The sequence below is a fragment of the Sapajus apella genome, unplaced genomic scaffold (genome assembly GCF_009761245.1).
Source record: "Sapajus apella isolate SASKATOON/1434 unplaced genomic scaffold, GSC_monkey_1.0 scaffold188, whole genome shotgun sequence".
NCBI lineage: Eukaryota > Metazoa > Chordata > Mammalia > Primates > Cebidae > Sapajus > Sapajus apella.
In genome coordinates this window covers 602789-628414 of record NW_022437128.1, presented here as the reverse complement: position 1 = coordinate 628414, position 25626 = coordinate 602789, and the positions used below count along the sequence as shown (strand labels likewise).

Here is a 25626-nt window from a genome sequence, read left to right as displayed (position 1 = left end):
GGTTTCATCATGTTGGCCAGCCTGGCTGGTCTTGAACCCTTGACCTCATATGATCCACATGCTTTGGTTTCCCAAAGTGCTGAGATTGCAGGCGTGAGCCACCACACCTGGCCAATGAAGGTTTTTTTTCTCCACATCCCTTTCCTTTCCTAAAAACTTCGAGACTGGGGCTGAGTGCAGTGGCTCATGTCTGTAATCCCAGCACTCTGGGAGGCTGAGGCAGGAGGATGGCTTGATTCCAGGAGGTCAAGGCTGCAGTAAACTGTGGTCACATCACTGCACTACAGCATGGGCAACAGTGAGATCCTATCTCAGAAACAAAACAGAAAACCCTGCAAGACTGGAATAGATGGCAGTGGATTTTCCCACAATGCACTTTTCCTAACCCTATGAGAAACAAAGACATTTTTGGAGAAAGTTGTTTTCTGGAGCAGCTTCGGTTTTATTTTTGTATTTAAGGCTGAAGGACAGTTTCAATAAACATATCTTCTTCCCAGAGGGATTTCAAAGAAAGACCATTTTGGCATTTCATATAGGGGAGAATGAGGACATGTGACACCAAGAAGATGAAAGAAAGTTTTCAGGAGTAGAGGAGACACGTTACACCAAGATGTCTGAACTTTATTGACTTACTACCTGGAGCCATTTTTTTAGCTGTTAAGAAGCAGAATAAGGAGCCTGGGGCTTCTGACTCTTTCACCAGACTTAGGGGAGTGAGAGGAAGGTTTAGACACGGGTAGGGCCTCTTGGCCCCTTAGGGCAGCCCCACTGAGCCATCTCCTCCTTTGGCTGGGTGACTCCTTTCTGCTGCCTTGACAACTCCTAGAGGAGAGGAGAAACAGACGGGCCCTCTGGGCTCCTCCCTGCCCTGTAGGGTGGGGGCTCCTGCCCTCTCCCTTGAAGTTTACCTGTTGCTGCCACAAGTTCGGCTTCCTTGGTCTTTCCTTTGAATCCTGGGTGGTGCAGGAACTAGCCTTGTTCAGTGTACTTGGGGAGAACTGGAGGGGAAATTCGCTGTGTTTTCTGTTAAGCCAGCACTGACCCCAACAACTCCACTCTCTAGTCCCACTTCCCAAAAGTCTAAACTGAAAACAATAAACTCACCTTCTCCTGAATCAGATTCTGCAAACAGATGTTCACCTTTTGAATCTGGGCTAACTGGGGGCCACCAGGCTCTGGGTGTAAATCTGTTAGAAAATTCTAGAGGAGGAGTTGAAGGCTGACAACATGGTAAAAACCTGAGGTCCATCTGCCACTCTATTCCTGTCACCACAGGCCATCCCTCCCCTCATCTGGATCCCCTCATCCCTCCCAGGCAGGTGGGAAAATCCAATACTCGCACCTCCATCTCTTTAGAGCTGATGTCAGTTCCTCTACCCACTCAAATAGCACAATAACCCCTTTCACTACTCTTCATGGAGCCTCCCTGTCCATCCCTGCCCCACTGGAATAATCCAGGCCACGCCCTCATCTCCATGGAGTGATCCAAATCCCTCTGAATGGAATGCAGACCAGCTTCCTCCAGCCCCAACAATGAACACCAACTTAACACTTGGTGGCATCCTGTCATTATGATGCTGCCTCCAACTCATGATCCCTGACCATTAACTCTCCCCTCTCCAGAGTGGTCTCAGGCTGTGTCTACACATTCCCTGCTCCTCCCTCCCTGGCCCTCCCCCAATTCACACAGAGGGACAGCCCCCTTACCTCACCGACGGCCCCCAGATGCAGCTGCTGTCGATGCGCCTCCCTCAGACGGTCTTTAAACCAGGTCTGGCCATGTTCTAGCAGCTCCAGCCCCTGCCACAGGGCATCCTGTTCTCTCTCCAGAGCCTGCATCCTCCGCAGCTTGGAAAGGCAAACACAGAGGCTGACTCTTATGCTACAGCAGGGCTCTGGGTCATGGCCCTTCCTCTCCCCCCCTGTTTGGGTTCACTGTGTGGTCACTGAGTGTGAGCCCAGACTGGCCACTGAGGACCTGAAGGGCAAGAGGAGGCAGGCGAGAACACTGTGGGCCCTCAACTTGAGTGGAAATATAAAAGGCAGATCTATGGAGAAAGACTTCCCCTAGGACCTCTTGCTTGGCTGATACTCACCCAAAGGAAGAAGCTCTGGGCCCCTGGGTCTTGGCGGCTTGTCCCCAGCGGCAGCAGCAGGACCGTGTAGGGAGCCTGTACCAAGGGCAGCCCGCCAGGGCCCTGGCTCCCCATGGCTCTGAGGTGGGAAGAGTGGAGCCACTCCCACTGGTGTAGCCTGGACTGGTCCCTCCCCTCCACCCCTGCCTTGCACCCATCCTGCTTCTGTCAGCCTCTCAGGCCCCTTCCTGCTGTGTCTGTCTGAGGCTGGATGTTCCCACTTGAGAAGAGAGACCATCTCCCGTGGGCCCCTCTGTCTTCCCTCTAATTTGTTTTTGTAGGGCCTCTCTGAAGTGGTTGATTCTCATGAAGTCTCCTTGGGTAGAATCCGAGGGTCTTCCTACAGCAATGACATTGTATTTTTACTGAGGCAGGGCAGGTTCCCCTGTGGATTCCTGCTCTGTGTTTCAGCTCTTTCCTAGTCTCTTTGTTTTGGCTGGCCTAAAGAAACAATACCTTTCTCCAAAATAAACTTTATTCCTAATATGAAACAAAATTTCTAGAGAAACTAAAAATTCTGGGTCTGAAGGAGATAAGAAAACAAAGAGGGCCTGGCAGCCCACTGGGATCTCAGGAGGCTGAGGAGGGCATAGGAAGGACTCTCAGAGGATGCTGGTGGCAGCAGGCAGCACTTCCTGGTTCATGAAAACATTCAAGTCCAGGTTAGGATCTTCCAAATCCAGTTTCATAAACTTATCCACTAATGTCTGGCAACTGAAGAAAGAGAAAATAGTGAGATTTATGGGAGAATGGACAACCAAGTCCCTGGGCAGAGGGGAGAGGCTGTGGCACAGAAAACCTGGGATCTTGAAGATTTAGGGGTTTCAGAAAGAAATGATGGGTTTCTGAAGGGCAAAGTGCTGGAGGAAGGATGAGTCCCTGAAAAGGGGAGAAGAGCCATAGGAGAAGATGCAGAGAGTGAAGACACTGGGGCCATGCACTCACTTTTCCATTTGGTTCTTTTTTAGCAAATCCTTGACAGGCTTGATGGGTTTTCCACTTCGGATCAAGTCTGAGACCTAGGAACAAGCAAGAAGGTTGGAGGGCTTAGGGGAGTTAGGGAAGAGAAGGGGAAATAAGGGTCAGAAATTCTGTGGACGTAGACCCAGGCCCCAGTAGGAGTAGGAATGGAAGGGAGCTCTGAGGTGGAGGTGGTTGTGCATTTGGATCTCATCACCTCCTTGCCACGAGCCACGAGTCTGTTGGGAAGCCCAGCCTGGATAGCTGTGTGGGAGGCATGGCTTGCCTTTGCCACACCTTCGCAAACCTGATAGAAGAAGACAAGGTCATTGCCATCCTCACAGGTCTCCATGGTCTTAAAAGAGAATAAAAGACAGTATATTGTCAATCACCTCCTTCCTGTCCTGAAACCTTTGGCCAATCCCGTGGGGAGGGAGAAAAGGGAAGGGATGTGGTCTTTGTACCGAGGGAGCCCTTGTTCTGATAGAGGAGCCAATCTCCACCGCTGGGAAATGCAGAGCCTAGGGGCCCCCGAGGGACTAGATTGATCTGCTCACCAAATACTGCACCAGGGGTCCTTGTGGCAGCAGCTGTAGCTGAACAAGGCTCAGAAAGTTGGTGGCCACAAAGATGTGGGGGCATGTGCGTCCAAGTGCCAGCCAGTGTCGGAGCACAGCGGCCAGAAGTGCAAGCCCATCCACCTGCAAAGAAGGCAGAGATTAGGGTTCAGAGCCATGGGGATCCCATGTGTCCCTCTGCACTTGCACTGGCCTTTCCCTATCTTATGTACTGTTTCTTTTCTGCCCACACAGCCCTATTCTATTCCAGAGGTCCAGCCTCACTCACATGCTCCTTCATCCTCCTCTGTTTTCCCCTCCTTAGTTTCTCCCCTTATCAGCTTCTCCCCTCACCGTGTTGGTTCCCTTTCCAAATTCATCAATGAGGACCAGCGACTGTGCAGTGGCATTGTTCACTGCTTTCGCCACCTGCTGGGCGTAAGGTGGACAAGGGAAAGTTAGTATTGGAGGCCTGTAATGCACTGACCACAGTTGACCTGTGAATAAAGCTGTATATGCGACATCCCCACTGCACTGCAAGTTCTAGAATGGTGAGGTGCATGCTTTGTTCATCCTCTCTTTGCCAACAGTGACTCACACGAAGCAAGCATTCATAAAGTGTTTGTGTTGGGAGGCCGAGGCGGGCGGATCACCTGAGGTCAGGAGTTCAAGACCAGCCTGGCCAACACGGTGAAACCCCATCTCTAATCTTTAAAATAAAAAAAAAGAAAAAAAAACATAAAAAAATAAAAATAAAAATAAGAGGTATTTGTGGTATTGATTCTTTCTGTCTCTGACCCTAGCGCTTCCCAATTTTAGTATAGAGGGTATGCAGCAGAGGGCATGCTTTCCTGTTCTGAGCATTTTCAGGGGTTCCTTCCCCATTACCCGCTCCCTCAATCCCACCTCCCTTTGCTCCCTTTGACCTGGTTGAGGTCGATCATGAAGGTGGAGAGGCCAAGGGAGATGGATTCACAGCTATGAATTCGCGTGAAGATGGCATCTACTGCCCCAATTTCAGCCTCCTCTGCTGGCACAAAGCTGCCTACCAGGGCCATGAATACGATCAAGCCTACCTGAATAGGGAAGGAGACAGGGCCTGGGGCCTGGTGCTATGGGCTGAGGTGAAAGAGAGGCTCAAGGCATGAATGACAGATCAAAGAGAGATAGAGTGAAACAGGAAAAAAAGGTAAAGAATACACTGACTCTGTCTCTCCTCCCCCAATCCTGATCATAGCCCCGTTGGCTAATTTAGGATCAGTAAAGAGGCATGGGACATGGGCAGAGACATACTTGGGAGTGGCGTGTACCTACTCAGAGGCGGGTGGAGGAATTTGAGCCATGGAAAGTTCCATTAGAGCATGGCTCTCTAATAGAGAATGAGAACATGTGAAATGGAAGCACATGGTCCTTTCATGAAGGGTGGGGTCAGAAAACAGGGGAAAATTGCTGCAGGAGCTTGGATTGGGTGTTACAAGTAGGGGTGGAGTAGATGCAGAAGATGCCAGAGGCCCAGGCTGTAGGGCTTCTCCTCACCTGTTTGAGGTATATGCTCTTCCCTGATGAGTTGGGTCCGGTGATGACTTTGACCCTTCCTTTGTCCCCACCACATTCTGTGGAGTTGGGCACAAAGGTTCGGGCACAGAGTTCCATCAGAGGATGTCTGCAGTGGGTGAAGAGGCATCTTGCATAGCTTGTGGATCAAAATGGATGAAGCCCCAGAAGATGGAGCCTTTGGACCCCTCATGTTTATTCCTCCACCCACCTCTATTCTTACCTGCCATTCTGGATTCGTACCCCAAGGACTTGCGGGGAGTAACGGGGCCTTGAGTATCCATAGTCCCGGGCAGCACTGGCAAGAGCCAGCAGGACATCCAGGCGGGAGGCAAGGTCTAATACTCGGGTTAAGACAGCTGCTCGTGCCAGCACCTGGCACTGCAACTGGTACATCAGCAGCGTCTCCTGGTCTGAGAGGGGGTGAGGGAGGGAGCTGGAGGTCAGCTCCAGGGGAAACTGAAGGAGAGGCAGAGGCCCCTGGAGGGATCTGGAAACAGGTGTGCAGATAAAATCTGAGACCTCAAGACATTCAGAGGAAAAGATAGAGTCAGAGTGAGAGAGACAGAGTAGGAAGAGAAGGGGCCTGTTGGAAACATTCCCAAGTTGCCCACTCTCCTCCTGCCCCTGGCTGCTGCTTTTTTAAAAACATCTTACAATGCACATAACCTCTGGCTCCTCCTTACCCCGGATCTCGCAGTGCAGGTCCCCCAGCAATGCATCCAGCTCCTTGGTTCGGGCACTACGATAGTGAAGCTTCTCCTCTGAGAGAAACTGGGTACCAGGGTTCAAAACTGTGGGCTTTGCATCTCTTGGTCCTCCTCTTCTTCCTCACTTTTCTAACCTCACCTCCAGCCCCTAACCCTGACTTCTCTTTCCTTTGCCGCAGTGCCGGTAAAGCTCAGAATAAAACCACAGAGGAGAGATCCCATACTGGGCAGTGCTGCTATGGGGTAAGGCCCTCCCTCAGCAGTTGACTCATTTTCCTCATCACTCACCTACAGAGGTTAAGGGTCTTACCATGAAGTCCAGTCCATCAATCTCAAAGTCACTGGCCTCTACCATGGAAGACAGGCGAGGAATACAAAGAAGGAAGCCGATCTGGGGAGAGTAAAGAGGAGATACTCAACTCTCCTGCTTGGAGACTTACTGGACACCTCCTCTCCCTAGAGGAAGCTTAAGAGATCCCTGTATCCCCACAAAAAGGTGTTCATGTTCTTCAGGCTGCCCCATAAGTTTTCTTATCTACCAGTGTGTCTTTCATAAGCCTATCTCCCCCAAAAGACCTCTGAAGGCTACACCCACTCTCCTACCCTCACCAGAGGGATATAGATGACACTGCATGAAGGAATACGGGAGTCCAGATTCTCCAGCTCCTTGCGGGCAATCTCAGTGAGGAAATTGGGAAGTCCCATCAATCTTCGCTTTTCTACGAGGGTGGAAGACATGTGGTTATCAAAAGTGAGGCTCCTGCCCTGGTTGCTATGAAGATCCCCAGCTGTGGTGACCACCTGCCAAGGATGGTAGTCCATCCCTGCACAGGGCTCACAGGCCCATCCTCACCCAACACTCACTCTCATCAATTTCAGGATCTATGTTGGGGAGGACTGTGAAGCGATTTTCAGCAAGACTGCCCTCAAAGTCTACCTGAGGAGATAAGAGGTACTGCTTCTTAGCACCCGGTACCCTCTTTCTGTCCTGTTCCTCAGCTCTCCTTGGGCCCCAATTCTCCCTGCAGTCCTGCTTTAACTCTCACCCTCCAGATACTTCCCTGAATTTCTGCCACCTCCTCTCACCATCCCATTCTTTAACTACCCAACTGACCTCAATAACTCCCATGCTTCCCCATCTCGAACACTGCATTCCCTGGGCTCCAGTCCCTCTCCTCTCTCTCTGACATCCCTGGGTGCACTCGCTCTTTCCTTCCACTCACTACTTTCCCAATGAGGCTGGCGATATGGTGCAGGTCATCAGAGAACTCTTGGGCAATGTCCCGAAAGAGCTGGATGGACTTCGGCAGGGAACGGCAGGCATCCCTCAGGCCCAGGGCACTGTACACAGTCTGTGAGAGAAACACAACAAGGAGGGCAGCCCATATGCAGCTCGGGTTGAGGTGGGGATAGGGACAAACTCAGAAGAACAAAGATCAGCAGAGAAGATCACAGTAACAAAGAGGGAAGATCTCAAAGGCAAAAAGAAACAGTGAGACAGAAAATGGCATCTGTAAAATTCGATGCCAGGCACTATACTAAACCCTGCAGCTACAAAGACAATTAAGATATGGTCCTGGCTCGGCACGGTGGCTCACACCTGTAATCCCAACACTTTGGGAGGCCAAGGTGGGAGGATCGCCTGAGGTCAGGGGTTTGAAACCAGCCTGGCCAACGGGGCAAAACCCTGTCTCTACTACAAATACAAAATCAGCCGGGCATGGTGGCATATGCCTGTAATCCCAGCTACTCAGGAGGCTGAGGCAGGAGAATCACTCAAACCCAGGAGGCAGATGTTGCAGTGAGTCAAGATTGTGCCATTGCACTCCAGCCTGGGCAGCAAGAATGTAACTCCATCTCGAAATAAATAAAATAATTAATAATAAATTAAAAAATAAAATAGATGGACCAGGTTACAGAACTAAATATATACATATATAGATATGTGTGTGTGTGTGTGTGTGTGTGTGTATTTATTTATTTTTTTAGATGGAATTTTGCTCTTGTTGCCCAGGCTGGAGTGCAATGGCGTGACCTTGGCTCACTGCAACCTCTGCCTCCCGGGTTCCAGTGATTCTCCTACCTCAGCCTCCCAAGTAGCTGAGATTACAGGCATGTGCCACCACATCCAGCTAATTTTTTGTATTTTTTGTAGAGACAGGGGTTACTCCATGTTGGCCAGGCTGGTCTCAAACTGCCAACCTCAGGTGATCCGCCCGCCTTAGCCTCCCAAAGTGCTGGGATTACAGGCATGAGCCACCGTGCCTGGCCAGAACTAACTAAAATTACCAAGGAAGTTCAGAGAGTAAGACTAAAATGGAATAAGATGGTTTGAGATGTCTTTGCAGAGAAAAGGAAATAAGGTGAATCTTAAGGCTATTCAAAAGGCAGGCAGGCAGGCATTGTGTATGAGTGAGAGCATAGGCTAATAAACAGAGGTAGGAATAAGAGCTAATTTTTTTTTTTTTTTTGAGACAGAGTTTTGCACTCCCAGACTGGAGTGCAATGGTGCCATCTCACTACAACCTCTGCCTTTTGGGTTCAAGCTATTCTTCTGCCTCAGCCTCCTGAGTAGCTGGTACTACAGGCGTGCGCCACCATGCCCAGCTAATATTTGTATTTTTGGTAGAGACGGGGTTTCACCATGTTGGCCAGGATGGTCTCAATCTCTTGACCTCGTGATCCACCCACCTCGGTCTCCCAAAGTGCTGGGATTACAGACGTGAACCACAGCGCCTGGCCAAGGGCTAATATATACTGACTGTTTGCAACACGCCAGGCAATGTTCTAACAATTTACATATTTTAATTTCATTCACTCCTCAAAATGCTCCTATGAGGTAGGTACTAGCATTACTTCCATTTTACAGAGGAGCAATCTGAAGCCCAAAGAGATGATGTAATTTTCTCAGGGTCTCATGGTGAGTAAATAGAAGAGCTGGGATTTGAACTCAGGTGTCTGGCTTTTAACCACTGTACCATTCTGAGTAGGGACACAGTGGGTATTCTAAGCAGAGTAATTAATGCAAAGCCTGCTGTGGCTGAAGCAGAGCATAAATTTTAACAAGTGATAACGGGAGATACAAATAGTCGTATGTATCTGCTCATATTTTAAAAAATGGAAATTACTGGCCAGGCATGATAGCTCATGCCTGTAAACCCAGTACTTTGGGAGGCTGGGGCAGGCAGATCACTTAAGGTCAGGAGTTCGAGACCAGTCTGTCCAACATGGTGAAACCCTGTCCCTACTAAAAATATAAAAATTAGCCAGGTATAGTGGCATATGCCTGTCATCCCAGCTACTTGGAAGGCTGAAGCAAGAGAACCACTTGAACCCGAGAAGTGGAGGTTACAGTGAGCCAAGATCGTACCACTGCACTCCAGCCCGGGCAACAGAGGCTCCATTAAAAAAAAAAATTACTTTATGTGTCAGGTATATATACTGCAGATAATGAAACCAGGTTTCTCACTGTCATAGAAAGAAGTTACAAATGAAGAACGCAAGAAACCTAGAGTAAACTCTGTGGCATTTGACTGGAATCAGAGGTGTCACGATGAACTCATGGGTTATATAGATAGGTATAGGAATACAGATATGTATGCATGGGTATACATACACGTATTTCCTAGTTCTGTCTGTGAAGAGGGCCTAAAAGAAGTGTCAGATACTTGATTTTTTTGACAGAGTCTCACTCTATCACCCCATCAGGAGTGCAGTGGCACTATCTCAGCTCACAGCAACCTCCGCCTCCCAGGTTGTCCTACTGTCTCAGTCTCCTGAGTAGCTGGGACTACAAGCATGCATTACCACAGCCGGCTAACTTTGGTGATTGCTATTATTATTTTGAGATGGAGTCTCGCTCTGTTGCCAAGCTGGAGTGCAGTGGCACAATCTTGGCTCACTGCGACCTCCACCTCCTGGGTTCAAGCGATTCTCCTGCCTCTGACTCCCAAATAGCTGGGACTACAAGTATGTACCACCACGTCCAGCTAATTTTCAGCATTTTTAGTAGAGATGGGGTTTCACCACATTAGCCAGGATGGTCTCGATCTCCTAACTTCCTGATCTGCATATCTTGGCCTCCAAAAGTGCTGGGATAACAGGCGTGAGCCACCACTCCCAGCAAAACTTTGTTATTTTTTGTAGAGATGGAGTTTCGCTATGTTATCGAGGTAGGTTTCTAACTCCTGGGCTCAAGCAATCCTCCCACCTCAGCCTCCCAAAGTGCTGGGATTACAGGCATGAGCCACCACACCTGGCCAAGACCATGGTTCTAATGCCATTCTCCAAAAAGTAACAAGGCTCCTTGGAGAAACTGATTCCAGGGCTGGTGCAAGGAAAATACAAGATGAGTCTGGAGTAAAAAACTAAAAAAGGAAATGCTCAAAATAAAAATAAAATAAAATAAAGGCTGGGCACAGTGGCTGACGCCCATAATACCAGCACTTTGGGAGGCCAAGGCAGGCAGATTACAAGGTCAGGAGTTCGAGACCAGCCTGGCCAATATGGTGAAACCCTGTCTGTACTAAAAATACAAAAATTAGCCAGGCGTGGTGGCGGGCACTTGTAGTCCCAGCTACTCGGGAGGCTGAGGCAGGAGAATCAGTTGAACTCAGAAGGTGGAGGTTGCAGTAAGCAGAGATAACGCTACTGTACTCCAACTCCAGCCTGGTGACACAGTGAGTGAACCAGCCTGGACGACATGGTGCCCCTCATCTCTATAAAAGGTCAAGCGCCGTGGCTCACACCTGTAATCCCAGTACTTTGGGAAGCCCATGAGGGCAATCATGAGGTCAAGAGATCAAGACCATCCTGGGCAACATGGTGAAACTCCCATCTCTACTAAAGATACAAAAATTAGCTGGGCGTGGTGGTGCACACCTGTATCCCAGCTACTCAGGAGGCTGAAGCAGGAGAATTGCTTGAACCCCGGAGGCGGAGGTTGTGGTGAGCCAAGATCGCGCCACTGCCCTCCAGCCTGGGCGACTGAGTGAGACTTTGGTGGCTCAAGCCTGTAATCCCAGCACTATAGGAGGCCAAGGCAGGCGGATCACCTGAGAGCGGGGGTTCGAGACCAGCCTGACCAATATGGAGAAACTCTATCTCTACTAAAAATACAAAATTAGCCCAGTGAGGTGGCGCAGGCCTGTAATCTCAGCTACTTAGGAGGCTGAGGCAGGAGAATTGCTTGAACCTGGGAGACAGAGGTTGCAGTGAGCCAAGATCACACCAGTATACTCCAGTCTGGGTGACAAAGAAAGACTCTGTCTCAAAAAAAAAAAGAGGTTAGGATAAAATTGGACAGCGTGTCTAGGGTACAGACAATCGGAAACACAGGCTGAGGGGCTTTACCTGGACTTCTGGGATTCAAGAAGGAAGGCCTTACCTTGTAGAGAACCTGCCAATCGCTGACCTTGGTGTGGGACAACTTCATGCGTTTCAGAATCAGCTACAGTCAGACAAGGTTACAGCCACTGTTTGCCCTACCCTCACTCTAATGACCCTCAAGAAGCCCAACCCCCAGTTTCAGCCTTCAACCTCCTTCCCCACCTCCCTGCCCTCCACGTTGGGCTCACAGGAACATTCTTGATGTGACCCAGGAGTCGATGCAGCATCTGAGCCATGTCCAGATTCTGGGGCAGCAGGAAAAACTGAATGACGTCCAGACGGGAATTGAGTTCCCCCAGGTCATGAGTTGGACGTGTGAACCACAGCCTGGAAGTGAAGGTTAGGGTGAGGGTACTAGAAATTACACCAGTTCTCATCATCTTGATCTAAATTTGCCAAAAAGTATATTGCAGTCCCTGGGGATTGTGGCAATATGTATCCACAATGTGCCATGGGAATGTAGTGGCAAGTGCAGTGTCCTACCCGTGCAGGTGTGTTTACATGTATCTACTGAAAATTACTAGATGTGACCATAATTGTGTCTACATATCACAGTTTCAGCAGATAAGACCGTGTGTCATTCCATGTGGATATGGAATGAAGCTTGTCAATATTTTAGGAAAGCAGTGTGTTGAGGTATTTGTGTGCCAATACTGCAGCTCGCTCTGCAGCTAAGAGACGGTGAGTCAGTATGAGTTTGTATGTCTGTATCTAGCTGTGAAAGTGTCTCTGGGTAACAGCAACAGACATTCATATTTTCGTATTTTTCCTGTGAAAACATAACCTGTCCTATTAGGAATGATAAGCCTTTAATTCATAATAATGGTCAACTCTGCAGAGAAAAAAGGTTTGGGGAAGGATATTAAAGGGACTTCAACAATAATGTATTTTCTCTCTCTCTCTCTCTTTTTTTTTTTTTTTTTTTTAAATAAAGACGGGGTTTCACCATGTTGGTCAGCCTGGTCTTGAACTCCCGACCTCAGGTGATCCACCCGCCTTGGCCTCCAAAGTGCTTGGATTACAGGTGTGAGCCACCACACCCAGCCAATAATGTCTTATTCTTTTTTTTTTTTTTTTTTTTCAGATAGAGGCTCGCTCTGTAGCCAGGCTGGAGTGCAGTGGCATGATCTCAGCTCACTGCAACCTCTGCCTCCTGGGTTCAAACGATTCTCCTGCTTCAGCCTCTTGAGTAGCTGGAACTACAGGTGTGTGCCACCATGCCCAGCTAATTTTTGTATTTTTAGTAGAAACAGGGTTTCACCATGTTGGCCAGGATTGTCTTGATCTCTTGACCTCCCAAAGTGCTGGGATTACAGGCGTGAGCCACTATGCCCAGCTAATGAATAAGACACTAATAAGAATAAGTGTCTTATTCTTAAATTGGCTGATGGACACAATAGACATTTGCATTATTATTATTTTCTTTGAGATGGAGTCTCACTCTGTTGCCCAGGCTGGAGTGCAGTGGCATGATCTCGGGTTACTGCAACCTCTGCCTCATGGGTTCAAGTGATTCTCCTGCCTCAGCCTCCTGAGTAGCTGGGACTACAGGTGTGTGCCACCACGCCCAGCTAATTTCTGTATTTTTAGCAGAGATTGGGTTTTGCTATGTTGGCCAGGCTGGTCTCGAACTCCTGACTTCAGGTGATCCGCCTACCTTGGCCTCCCAAAGTGCTGGGAGTACAGGCATGAGCCACTGCACCTGGCCTGATAGTATTATTATTTACATCTTTTTTTTTTTTTTTTTTTTTTTTTGAGACAGTGTCTCACTCTGTTGCCCAAGCTAGAGGGCAGTGGCATGATGTCGGCTCACTGCAACCTCTGCCTCCCAGGTTCAAGTGATTCTCGTGCCTCAGCCTCCCGAGTAGCTGGGATTACAGGGGTGTGCCACCATGCCTGGCTAATTTTTGTATTTTTAGTAGAGATGAGCTTTCACCATGTTTGCCAGGCTGGTCTTGAACTCTGAACCTCAGGTGATCCATCTGCCCCTGCCTCCCAAAGTGCTGGGATTACAGACTTGAGCCACCATGCCGGGCTAATTATTTACATCTTTTTTTTTTTTTTTTTTTGAGACGGAGTTTCGCTCTTGTTACCCAGGCTGGAGTGCAATGGCGCGATCTCGGCTCACCGCAACCTCCGCCCCCCGGGTTCAGGCAATTCTCCTGCCTCAGCCTCCTGAGTAGCTGGGATTACAGGCACGCACCACCATGCCCAGCTAATTTTTTGTATTTTTAGTAGAGACGGGGTTTCACCATGTTGACAAGGATGGTCTCGATCTCTTGACCTGGTGATCCACCCACCTCGGCCTCCCAAAGTGCTGGGATTACAGGCTTGAGCCACCGCGCCCGGCAATTATTTACATCTTTTTGTGTGTTGGAGATATTTCCTAATAAATTAAAATAAATTCATATACAGAAATAAATGTCTATTTTTGTCTAATTCTGTGTTTGTCTAATTCTAGGTATCCCGTCTCTTTATTGGCTATGAAGAGTGTGAGACTCTGTAAGGACTTGTGAGCCCACAGATTCTTTTCTAAATAGAGCAAGCAACTAAGCTTGCCATTTTTTTTTTAAGAGACAGGGTCTTGCTATGTTGCCCAGGCTAGAGTGCAGTGGCTATTCACAGGCACGATCCCACTACTGATCAGCACAGGAGTTTTGACCTGCTCCGTTTCCGACCTGGGCCGGTTCAACCCTCCTTAGGCAACCTGGTGGTCCCCCGCTCCCAGAAGGTCACCATATTGATGCCGAACTTAGTGCAGACACCCGATCGGCATAGCACACTGCAGCCCAGAACTCCTGGGCTCAAGCGATCCTCCCACCTCAGCCTCCCGAGTAGGTGGGACTACAGGCACGCACCACTGCGCCCGGCAGCTTGCCATTTTATATAAGAGCCAACATGTGCACACACTAGGGCCTGAAGATTTGCTTCTTACATTGTAGTCCATGGCCAGTTACTTCGGGTTCGAACACTCCAGATTAGTATGAAGCAGAGCATCCAGATGGCTTCAAGGGTGGGTTTCAGGTACCTCTGTTCCTTGGTCATTGAGGGCTCCCGCCAAGGCAGTGTAAGCCAGTCTGTAACTACCCATCCCCACCTTAGAAAGCACATGAGCTGCACTAAACACTTAGATATCTCTGACTCATGTCCTGCTAGTACCGGGAGAGACTTTAGTTAAGCCAAACTTCCTAATTTTACAACTGCAAAAATGAGGCCCTTAAAAGATAAGCAACTTGCCCAAAGTCATACTGCTAATGAGAACAGCTAAGTTTCAAAATCAGGTCTCTAGACTGCTAGGACAGTGCTCTTTAGAGCATATTGTGACATTCAGTCACATTCTTTGTGCCCTGTCTAGCTTTTAGTTTTTGAACTCCTGGCCTCAAGCAATCCTCCTGTCTCAGCCTCCCAAAGTGCTGGGATTACAGGTGTGAACCACCACATCTGGCCCTATATTATTATTATTATTTACATCTTTTTGTGTGTTAGAGGTATTTCCTAATAAATTAAATTTATATACAGAAATATTAATAAATGTGTAATATGTCCTTAGTTCATTAGATTATATGATGATTCTTCAAGTTATATGATCTCATGCCCTATCTGATTCCATCTAGGGAATATGCACTCCTCCCCCACCTTAAATCCAGTGCTCTTCTCCACTGAGAGTTCTCTCCCTCCCATCTGTGCTTGAGATTAGAGATCTGCACTTGAAGCCCTGGAGAATGTGTGGGTAATTAAATTACCCTGCCGATTACTTGGAGACGCTGATTACCTGATTACCTTGCTGATTACCTAGAGATGACCTCAGAGATTATCCTAAATTAACCCCTAAAAGATACACATTACAGGGGGAGGTGAGGTTGGGAAAGAATTGTGCACCTGAGGCTAGCAAAGGTTTCCACTCTGAGTATTCAGAGATGATGTTACCAGTGTGTTTGCATTTGTGTATTGTGTTCACACATTGAATGCTACTATATAGAAGACCATGTGTCAGACACTGAGGTAACAGGAATGGTCACTAGACAGAGTTCATAGCTATGGAGGCAAGAAGATTCACTGACTGCTAATTCTAACCTGATGTGACAGCGCAACTAGAAAAACATAAACAAGCACCATTGTGAGCAAAAGGAAGGTGCACATCAACTCCTTACAGGTACCTGTAAAAGCCAGAGGGTAACAGTTGGGTTGCACCTTGAAGAGGATGCAAGTTTTTTGTCTTTAGATGGAGTCTCACTCTGTTGCCCAGGCTAGAGTGCAGTGGGGCAATCAGGGCTCACTGCAACCTCCGCCTCCTGGGTTCAAGCGATTCTCCTAACTCAGCCTTCTAAGTAGCTGAGACTAGAAGCAAGTGCCACAACACTCAGCTAATTTTTGTATTTTCAGTAGAGATGGAGTTTCACCATGTTGGCCAGGCTTGTCTCGATCTGACCTCAAATGATCCGCTGACCTCAGCCTCACAAAATGCTGGGACTATAGGCGTGAGCCACCACACCCGGCCTGGATGTAAAATTTTGATAGGTAGAGAACAAGGAAAAGACTTTCCAGAAGGGACAGGATAAACACAGGCATCACATGTTTCCATAAGGGCAATTGGCCCTAAATGACTAGAATATAAGTTAGATCCAGTAGGAAAGGACTTAGAAGGGGCTTGGGAAGGTGAGCCTAGAAATTAAAATTGGAGTAAATGTGATGACCTTGAACACCATATACTGCTAAAGATGCTAATCTTCATCCTGAAGGTAATGGAAAAACTTCCTGAGGTTTATGTTATTTTCTTTCTACTTATGCTATTTGAAAAGTGGAGTGAAGCCAGGTGCTGTGGCTCACGCCTGTAATCTCAGCACTTTGGGAGGCCACGGCGGGCAGACTGCCAGAGGTCAGGAGTTCGAGACCAGCTTGATCAACATGGCAAACCCCGTACCTACTAAAAATACAAAAATTAGCTGGGCATGGCGGTGGGCGCCTGTAATTCCAACTACTCGGGAGGCTGATGCAGGAGAATGGCTTGAACCAGGAGGCGGAGGTTGCAGTGAGCCCAGATTTCGCGACTGTACTCCAGCCTGGACGACAATAAGATTCCATCTCCAAAAAACACCCCCTCCCCCCACAAATGTGGAGTGACATACTTAGATCTCTGTTTTAGAATGATAGGTTTTTTGTTTGTTTTTTCTTCCTAACTCACATGAACTGGCAGAATGATAGGTATTTTAGAATGAAGGGTGGATTGGAAAAAGAAGAGATTAGGAGCAGAGACACTAATTTTAAGGCAGAGGCAATGCTCCAGGTTAAAAATGATGATGACCAGAATTAGAGCAGAGGAAAGAGACAGAGATAGCTGGGGGAGACATTTCAGGTTAGAATCAATAGGCCTTAGTGAATAATTGAATATAAGAGATGAAGGAGAAGCATCAATCCAAGGTTCATGGCTTGAGAAGGTGTACTGCCAGCAATGCCATTAACCAGCAAAGCGATTGCAGGAAGAGGAACAGATCTGGTGGGCATCAGTTTGGATGCTCTGAGTTTGAGCTGCCTGTGAAAACTACAGGTGGTGATATGCAATTAACATTCACAATATGGAGTTCAAAACTAGAAGTCATCACAGAAATTTGAAGTGTGTTTTCTATAACTAAAGATAACCATGCTAACATAGCTATGTGTTACGTTAGCACTTTTTTTTTTTTTTTTTGAGACAGAGTCTGGCTCTGCCGCCCAGGCCGTAGTGCAGTGGTGCAATCTCAGCTCACTGCAACCTCCACCTCCTGGGTTCAAGCGATTCCCCTACATTAGTTTCCTGAGTAGCTGGGATTATAGGCACCTACCACCACACCCAGCTAATTTTTGTATTTTAGTAGAGACAGGGCTTTACCATGTTGGCCAGGCTGGTCTCAAACTCTTGACCTCAAGTGATTCACCTGTCTTGGCCTCCCAGAGTGGTGGGATTACAAGTGGAGCTATCATGCCTGGTCTTACATTTTTTGTGTTTTTTTCTGCTGCCTGTATGTGTGCAAGTCTATATATCATCAATGGGTATATGTGAATCTGTGCTGACAACAAAAAATAACATGAATACCAGCTACTACATATGGCTGTTATAAGGATGAAATGCATTTAGCCAGTGCTCGTGCTCAGTAAAGGGCAGTTGTTTTATTACTACTAGGTGGGGTGGTGTGTGAGAATCCATATACTGCCATTAGTAGGCTTTAGTATGTAGTGTGCACATGGAATTCATGCATTAGTCTATATTATGTGTGGGATACTCACTCACCTGAGCAGCTTCTCTCCCCACTTACAGCGGCATCTGTTGAGGATTCCTGTGAGGGATAAGTCAGAGAGTGTACTTGTTAAAAGGCAGGGGCAGGGAATGGAATATATACATGTGTCTAAGCTGAGGCATCCAAGTCAGAGGTGTTGGTTGTTGAGGAGGCTGGCCTGGGAGGGCACAAGGCTGGTTCCTGGCCACAAATATGAGTTGGGATTACTGTACATGGAGATGGGGAAAGGGATGGACACTCACAGGGACACTCAGCCAGAAAAATACACAAAGCAAGTATAGTTAAAACTCAAGGGCCCTCCCACCCCCCCAAAAAAAACCCCAAAAACTCAAGAGCAGCTGGGCGTGGTGGCTCACGCCTGTAATCCCAGCACTTTGGGAGGCCAAGGTGGGCAGATCACCTGAGGTCAGGAGTTCAAGACCAGCCTGACCAACATGGAGAAACCCCATCTCTACTAAAAATACAAAATTAGCCAGGCATGGTAGTGCATGCCTGTAATCCCAGCTACTGGCGGGGCTGAGGCAGGAGAATCGCTTGAACCAGGGAGTCAGAGGTTGCGGTGAGCTGAGATTGCACCATTGCACTCCAGCCTGGGCAACAAGAGCAACACTGTCTCAAAAATAAAAATAAAAGCTGGGCGTGGTGGTACATGCCTATAATCTCAGCACTTTGGGAAGCCGAGGCAGGCGGATCACAAGGTCAGGAATTTGAGACCAGCCTGGCCAACATGGTGAAAACCCTATTTTTCTCTCTACTAAAACTACAAAAATTAGCTGGGTGTGGTGGCACACACCTGTAATCCCAGCTGCTCAGGAGGCTGAGGCAGGAGAATCACTTGAACCCATGAGGAGGAGGTGGTAGTGAGCCAAGATCACATAACTGCACACTCCAGCCTGGGCAACAGAGTGAGACTTCATCTCTAAATAAATAAATAAATATAGTAAAATAAAATAAATAAAAATTTTAAAAACTCAAAAGCTGGCCAGGCATGGTGGCTCACACCTATAGCACTTTGGGAGGCCAAAGCAGGTGGATCACTTGAGCTCAGGAGTTTGAGACCAGCCTGGACAACATGGTGAAACACCATCTCTACTAAATATACAAAAGAATTAGCTGGGCATGGTGGTGCAGGCCTGTATTTCCATTTATTGGGAGGCTGAGGTATCATGAGGCAGGAGAATCACTTGAACCCAAGAGGCAGAGGTTGCAGTGAGCCAAAATTGGGCGACTGCACTCCAGCCTGGGTGACAGAGTGAGATTTCATCTTAAAAAAAAAAAAAAAATGTAAGAGCCCAACACACATATGTAAAAAACTGGATACAACCTACTGAGATACAAAACCATATGAATATTTGGGGAGATGTCCCTAATATACCCTAAAGCCAGAGACAACTGATACTCTATACAAATCAAATAGGCAGTTATACAGTTACAAAACTCTCCTGTACACACAAGGCCTCCCAAAGTCCCTCACAGGTAGCAGTCCATTCATATAAACCCAGGGAAGGAACACAGAATTGGTAAAGTAATGACTCACATGCAACAACATTGTACAGCCACAAAGTATGGGGAGATGCTGAAGCTCAGGGTGAGTACAAAGAGGATAAGAAAGTTGGATCATCGTGGAAGAAACATCTGACAATGAGAGTGAAGTGGGAAGAGAGGCTGGGACACATTTTTGTCACCAACTGCTTTTCTGGTAGGTCTCTGCAATATAAGGGATGGGGCACACCTACCAAAGAGGCTGAGCCCCTCCTTCAGTCCACTGGCCACTTTGTACACTGAGGGGTGAGACTCGCTCTTAAAGATCTGCAGAACACTGTCAAGGAGAAATGGAGAAGTTTGGGGTAACTTGGATTTTTGAAGGGAATGAGAATTGAGGACTGAGAAATGGAGGAATTTGGGGTAACTTGGATTTTGAAGGGAATGAGGATTGAGGACTGAGAAAATGGAATGGGAACAGGGAATATCCTCAGGCTGGAGTGCTGTGGTGCAATCTCAGCTCACTGCAACCTCCACTTCCTGGGTTCAAGCTATTCTCCTGCCTCAGCCTCCTGAGTAGCTGGGATTACAGGCACAAACCAACACACCCGCTAATTTTTGTATTTTTAGCACAGATGGGGTTTCACCATATTGGTCAGGCTGGTCTCAAACTCCTGACCTCAGGTAATCCACCCACCTCAGCCTCCCAAAGTGCTGGGATTACAGGTATGAGCCACCACTTCCGACCAAAACCACATCTTGATGTAAGGTTTGTCCCTTACTTTTCTTTGCTTCAGTTTCTCCTTATAGAAAATAAGGCTAATACCTTTATGCTTTATGCTTTTCTTCCTCTCTTCCCCTCAAAGCCCCCCTTCCCTTTCCTTCAAAAGGAGAGATCTTAATAGCCCCAGGATTAGGGAAACTAGAGCCTCATTAGGATTATTGGGGCATTAAACTTAATCCTTCTCCATTCCCAAAGACAGCAGCATGCCTCCACCTCTTTACCTGTAAGTGTCTTGATCTATGTTCACAAGATGAGTCCTGAGGACAGAAAACAAGCAGGAAGGTGGCTGGAGTATGACGGGTCTGGGTTCATTCCAAAACTCTACCTCCTTTGTCCCCCTCTCTGAATAGTGCCCAGTCTTCTTCCCAAAGTTACACACCTCCTTAGGTTCTCCTGGGTGTCCTAGAGCACTTTACCCACTAGGTCACAGCCACATCCACACCCCACTCCCACTTTACTTTTCAGGCCTCCCAATCCCACATTACTTTGGTTGGGGTTGGGGTGAATCACCTACAACACAAATTTCTTAAAGCCCAGGATGGGGACGCTGACGTTATAGTCTTCCAGTTCAACCCCGATTCTTCTTCGACCCAGGAACTTTAGCAGCCCTCCAAGTGCTCGAACCTGGGAGAGGATCAGCAATGGAGTGAGGGTAAATCTTAATCTCCTGGGGGCTGCAGAGCACGAGAGAAAGCTATTCTTTTCTAGGGCTAGGCCAGTACCTCCCAGAACTCAGCCCTAGCACTGGGGTTCTTGTGCCTTTCTCCAACCTGCCGCCTCCCAGCCCTTATTCCCCAGCACCAATCTCACTGTGAGGAGGCAGTCAAAGGGAATAATGGAGGAGAGGAAGAGGATTTTCTCAGTGGCAGTCATGGAGTCTGGGATGAAGGAGTAGTTTCCAGAAAGGAGGCGTTGTTTGCTTATCTCCAGACCTATTTGAGGGAGGCAAGCAAAGGGAAAGGTCTTGTAGCTGAATTTTTTCACCCTATTTTAAGAATGAAACAATAGAAGCCAGAGAGATGATTTGACTTGCCCATGCTCACATGAGCAGTTAATGGAAAGCTAAGGCAAGAACCAAATTTTCAGACTCTTAGTCTAATTCTCTTCTTATTCTTCTTTTTTTTAATGGAGACGGGTTCTCGCTATGTTGCCCAGGCTGGAGTGCAGTGGCTATTCACAGGCACTATCCCACTACTGATCGGCTTGGGAGTTTTGATCTGCTCCGTTTCCGACCTGGGCCAGTTCACCCCTCCTTAGGCAACCTGGTGGTCCCCCACTCCCGGGAGGTTACCATATTGATGCTGAACTTAGTGTGGACACCCAATTGGCACAGCGCACTACAGCCCAGAACCCCTGGACTCAGGAGATCCTTCAGCCTCAGCCTCCCAAGTAGCTGGGACAACAGGCAAGCGCCACCGCACCCGGCTTCTCTTCTTATTCTACATATAATATAAGGATACTTGGCTGAAAGCACAACCTGAGAAAGATAAATGGCTGAGGAAAGTAAGATATCTGTCTCGAATTGGGGATTTTGACCAAAAAGATGGTATTAATAGACGAACTAATAACACTAATGCCTTAATATCTAATTAGGATAGTACACTCCCTGTTCTTGTTGTAAACCTAGGAAGGTTATGGAAGTGCCTTATGGATCATAAGGGTCACTGAGGCAATGACTTTTTGTGATAAAAAGGCTTTAACTTAATGGGGAAGATTCCAACGATAAAATCTGTCCAAAAAGTGTCACCACTTCTCAGGGGAGGCCCTCATCCCTAGACATGACTTAAGCAGAGGCTTCACAATAAACTGCAGATTATTAAAGGGTAGGAAGAAGGAGAGATCTGGCGGGGACTGGTCATAGGGCATGAGGAGCACAGAGGTTTACGATAAGATAAGGCAGAGGGGAGAGCTGTGATGATGAAAGTAGAGTTTGGGGGAAAGGATGGAATATGGGAACGGGGAGTTGGGCAAAGCAAAAGGAAATACCAAAATCCACACTTGGCAAAAATATGATTTCAGGTCTCTTAGGCTCTCTGTGCTCCTGGGAGGCTGTGGGGGAAGCAAAGAAAAGGCTATCATTCTGTACATCTCAGTCCTTCTACCTTTGTCTGACACTCCTTCTCACACAATTCTAGCCCCCTGGAACATTCCATACATGAGTCCTTCCCCATTTTCCCTCTCTCCTTTACCAAGTCCTTACCAAGCTTTCCCAGAAACCGAGTCATATTTTCATCCTGTTTGGCACTCGTAACAACAGATTGGGGATTGATCTCGTCCAGAACTGGGAAGAATAGAGACCAAATGAGTTAAAGGATCTGTCTTTGACTAAGAGAAAACCCATAGCCCTCCTCTTCCTACTCCTATCCTCAAAAACATTTCCTCCCTAGGATTAGGGAGTGCTCTGCATATTGGGAACATAGGTAGAAGTTAGGAATGAGATTTAGAAAATTAGTAAGAGTGAGGCCGGGTGCGGTGGCTCAAGCCTGTAATCCCAGCACTTTGGGAGGCCGAGGCGGGTGGATCACGAGGTCAAGAGATCGAGACCATCCTGGTCAACATGGTGAAACCCCGTCTCTACTAAAAATACAAAAAATTAGCTGGGCATGGTGGCACGTGCCTGTAATCCCAGCTACTCAGGAGGCTGAGGCAGGAGAATTGCCTGAACCCGGGAGGCGGAGGTTGCGGTGAGCCAAGATCGCGCCATTGCACTCCAGCCTGGGTAACATGAGTGAAACTCCGTCTCAAAAAAAAAAAAAAAAAAAAAAAAAAAAAAAAAAGAAAATTAGTAAGAGTGATGGGATGATGGGAGGGAAGAAGGGTGCTCTGGATATTGTCACTAGACTGTAAACCCCTGGAGAACAAACATGACTGCTTTGCCCAGGACTATATCTGCAGCACCTGAAACATTGTGAATACCTCACAAATACTTCTGGCCGGGCGCAGTGGCTCATTCCTGTAATCCCAACACTGGGAGGCCAAGACAGGCAAATCACTGGAGGCCAGGAGCTCAAGACAAGCCTGGTCAATGTGGTGAAACACCATCTCTACTAAAAATATAAAAATTACCCAGGTGTGGCAGCACATGCCTGTAATCCCTGCTACTCAGGAGGCTGAGGCAGAAGAATCACTTGAACCTAGGAGGCAGAGATTGTACCACTGCACTCCAGCCCGATCAACAGAGTGAGACACTGTCTCAAAAAAAAAAAAAAAAAAAAAAAACCTCACAAATATTTGTTAAATAATGACATGAATTCCTAAAAACAACAGATGGAGCTTCTGTGAGGCAACTATATATTGAGTCAGTGATATAGTTTGGATATGATTTGTCCCCACCAAATCTCGTGTTGAAATTTAATCCCCAGTGTGATAGTGTTGGGAGGTAGGGCCTCGAAGGAGGTGTTTGGGTGATGGGAATAGATTTCTCATGAACAGATTAATCCCCTTCCTGTGTTGGTGGGTATGTGTGAGTGGTTCTCACTCTATTAGTTCCTGAGAGAGCTGACTGTCAAAAAGAGCCTGGCATCTCCCTCCCCCTTGCTTTCTCTCTGACATGGGACCTCTATACACCCTGTCTTCCCTTATTCCATAAGTTGAAGCAGCTAAGGCCCTCATCAAATGAAGATGCTCAATTTCAACCTTTCTGACCATCCAGAATCATAAGCCAAATAATTTTTTTTTTTTTTTTTGGCTGGGCATGGTGGTACATGCCTATAATCCCAGCACTTTGGGAGGCCGAGACCGGTGGATCACCTGAGGTCAGGAGTTCGAGACCAGCCTGACTAACATGGAGAAACCCGTCTCTACTAAAAATACAAAATTAGCCAGGCAAGGTGGTGCATGCCTGTAATCCTAGCTACGCAGGAGGCTAAGGCAGGAGAATCGCTTGAACCTGGAGGTGGAGGTTTCAGTGAACTGAGATTGCGCCACTGTACTCCAGCCTGGACAAGAAGAGTGAGACTCCAACTCAAAAAAAAAGTTTTTTCTTTTTTAAAATTACCCAGCCTCAGGTATTCCATTACAGCAATACAAAATACACTAGACAGTGAGGTGAGTTAATATAAGTGAAACGTGGCTGGGTGTGGTGGCTCACACCTATAATCCCAGCACTTTGGGTGGCGAGGCAGGTCAATCACAAGATCAGGAGTTCAAGATCACCCTGGCCAACATGGTGAAACCCCATCTCTACAAAAAAACAAAAAAATTAGCTGGGTATGGTGGTGTCTGCCTGTAATCCCAGCTACTGGGGAGGTTGAGGCAGGAGAATTGCTTGAACCCAGGAGGCAGAGGTTGCAGTGAGCCAAGATGGTGCCACTGCACTCCAGCCTGGGCAACAGAGCAAGACTCTGTCTTGGAAAACAACAACAACAACACACACACACATATATATGTGTACACATATTTTTTGTGTTTCGTGTGTGTGTGTGTGTCACACATTTCTAATCCCAAAGAGCAGAGGAATTCATGGTTCTGTCCCCACCTCTCTGGAGAAGCTTGAGGCTCTCGTGGTCTGGGGCATCTGGCATGAAGTGGATAGTGGAGTCACTAGTGTCATAGTAGGCAATGCCCAAGTATCCTGAATTCCACAGCACACACAGATGGATCTGTCCAGCAAGGAAGAAAGGAAACCACTATTTGAACCACTCATAAGCGTAAGGTTTGCCATGCCTTATGTAATTAAATAATTTAATCAAATCTCTGAGATAGGCATCATCACCCCATTTAGTGACTGTGAAAAAGCCACTCAGGAGGTAAGAGACTTGCCTAGTTGGTTCCAACGCTCTTTTTTTTTTTTTTTTTTTTTTTTGCAATGGAGTCTTGCTCTGTCGTCCAGGCTAGAGTACAACGGCGCAATCTCAGCTCACTGCAACCATCGCCTCCCGGGTTAGAGCGATCCTCCTGCTTCAACCTTCCCAATAGCTGGGACTACAGGCACGCGCCACCACACCCAGCTAATTTTTTTGTGTTTTTAGTAGAGACGGGGTTACACCGTGTTGTAACCAGGCTGGTCAGGAACTCCTGAGCTCAGATGCTCCGCCCGACACGGCCTCCCAAAGTGCTGTGGAATTTTTGCCACCGCCCACGGCCCCCAACCCTCTTTTATTTTAACTTTCCATCCACTCTCCATTCAAGTTCCTACTCCCCTCAGAGACCTCGGCCAGCTCCTCCTCCTCGACTTCCTCTTCCTCGGCCTCCCTGGGGGCCGGCACTGCGGCCGGGCTGGGGAAACGGACGGAGGCCTCTCTAGGTCCCGATCCCTGCGGCGTCCTGCTTGGGGTCGCTCCTAAGGAGGCCATGAGCCTGGAGGCTCTGCGGATGCAAAAAGTGCGGGCAGTTCAGAAGCAACGCTCCACGGAGGCCGGGGTAGGGTGGCGCGCTGAAGGCAAAGAACTGAGTCCTTCTGCTACAGGGCTGCGGGGCAGGGCTGAGGGGCGTGGAGAGCTGTGGACGCGGGCATGGGTACATTTTGAGGGGGTGAATTATCGGGTATTTAACTAAAGCACAGATTGTGGGAAACTCCACGCGCCCCATCCTCATTTCTGTCACGCGGCGGTTGTACTTTGGAAGAGGTCTGAGGGTCCTATGGAGCGAGTCGTGCACGTCTTATATCTCTGCCTCTGCTAACCACGCGCCAGGACCACAGCCTCACGCTCTTATCTTCCTCCTCCCCCAGCTGCCTCCATCGCAGCGCTTTCCCGCCTTTTCGGTCACCTAGGTCGCGACACGCGAGAGAACGCCCCGCTGACCAACCACCCAGAGTCTGCGGGACGGACGCGCGGGTGCGTG

The 25626-nt window shown here is 47.9% G+C and overlaps 3 protein-coding genes across 10 annotated transcripts in view; 1 reads left to right on the top strand and 2 right to left on the bottom strand.

The window, feature by feature from the left end:
* Window positions 1–3477, top strand: part of VWA7 (von Willebrand factor A domain containing 7) — a 16078-nt gene extending 12601 nt beyond the window's left edge. For 4 of the 6 annotated variants that reach the window (XM_032269021.1, XM_032269020.1, XM_032269016.1 and 1 more), the window contains exon 18: window positions 3104–3477. The gene's annotated coding sequence lies outside the window, so the exon portion shown is untranslated. Of the gene's footprint in view, window positions 1–536; window positions 1121–1830 lie in introns of those variants that run through there. The other 2 variants (XM_032269019.1, XM_032269017.1) reach the window with 2 other exon arrangements.
* Window positions 406–2263, bottom strand: SAPCD1 (suppressor APC domain containing 1). Of its 2 annotated transcripts, XM_032269026.1 has the most exons (5): window positions 2097–2263; window positions 1708–1848; window positions 1105–1200; window positions 909–998; window positions 406–822 (listed from the first exon to the last, which is right to left on the bottom strand). In XM_032269026.1, the coding sequence occupies exons 1-5, from the start codon at window positions 2208–2210 to the stop codon at window positions 727–729; spliced, it is 537 nt and encodes a 178-aa protein (XP_032124917.1). In that variant the 5' UTR covers window positions 2211–2263; the 3' UTR covers window positions 406–726. The 2 variants fall into 2 exon arrangements, with proteins under 2 accessions (XP_032124917.1, XP_032124916.1); XM_032269025.1 differs by having other exon boundaries at window positions 406–998; window positions 2097–2228.
* Window positions 2593–25626, bottom strand: MSH5 (mutS homolog 5). 2 transcript variants are annotated; one of them, XM_032269022.1, is made up of 24 exons: window positions 24993–25626; window positions 24320–24443; window positions 22043–22123; window positions 21829–21891; window positions 20653–20774; window positions 20357–20466; window positions 20064–20099; window positions 19313–19395; window positions 17570–17615; window positions 11493–11631; window positions 11303–11365; window positions 7140–7268; window positions 6781–6853; window positions 6526–6635; window positions 6227–6307; window positions 5893–5980; window positions 5430–5619; window positions 5189–5315; window positions 4579–4728; window positions 4007–4081; window positions 3653–3796; window positions 3313–3450; window positions 3081–3154; window positions 2593–2849 (listed from the first exon to the last, which is right to left on the bottom strand). In XM_032269022.1, exons 1-24 carry the CDS (start codon window positions 25134–25136, stop codon window positions 2738–2740), a joined length of 2502 nt encoding a protein of 833 aa, XP_032124913.1. In that variant the 5' UTR covers window positions 25137–25626; the 3' UTR covers window positions 2593–2737. The 2 variants fall into 2 exon arrangements, with proteins under 2 accessions (XP_032124913.1, XP_032124914.1); XM_032269023.1 differs by lacking the exons at window positions 21829–21891; window positions 22043–22123.

Coding starts and splice junctions, on each gene's coding strand:
- MSH5 (XM_032269022.1), bottom strand. CDS start 25,136: ATGGCCTCCTTAGGAGCGACCCCAAGCAGGACGCCGCAGGGATCGGGA. Junction 17,616..19,312: donor GGAGGGGCTCAGCCTCTTTG/GTAGGTGTGCCC, acceptor TATCCCTCACAG/GAATCCTCAACAGATGCCGC. Junction 5,620..5,892: donor CCTGCACTGCGAGATCCGGG/GTAAGGAGGAGC, acceptor ACCCCCTCTCAG/ACCAGGAGACGCTGCTGATG.
- SAPCD1 (XM_032269025.1), bottom strand. CDS start 2,210: ATGGGGAGCCAGGGCCCTGGCGGGCTGCCCTTGGTACAGGCTCCCTAC. Junction 1,849..2,096: donor CCCAGAGCTTCTTCCTTTGG/GTGAGTATCAGC, acceptor TGCCTTTCCAAG/CTGCGGAGGATGCAGGCTCT. Junction 1,201..1,707: donor ATCTGGGGGCCGTCGGTGAG/GTAAGGGGGCTG, acceptor CTCCTCCTCTAG/AATTTTCTAACAGATTTACA.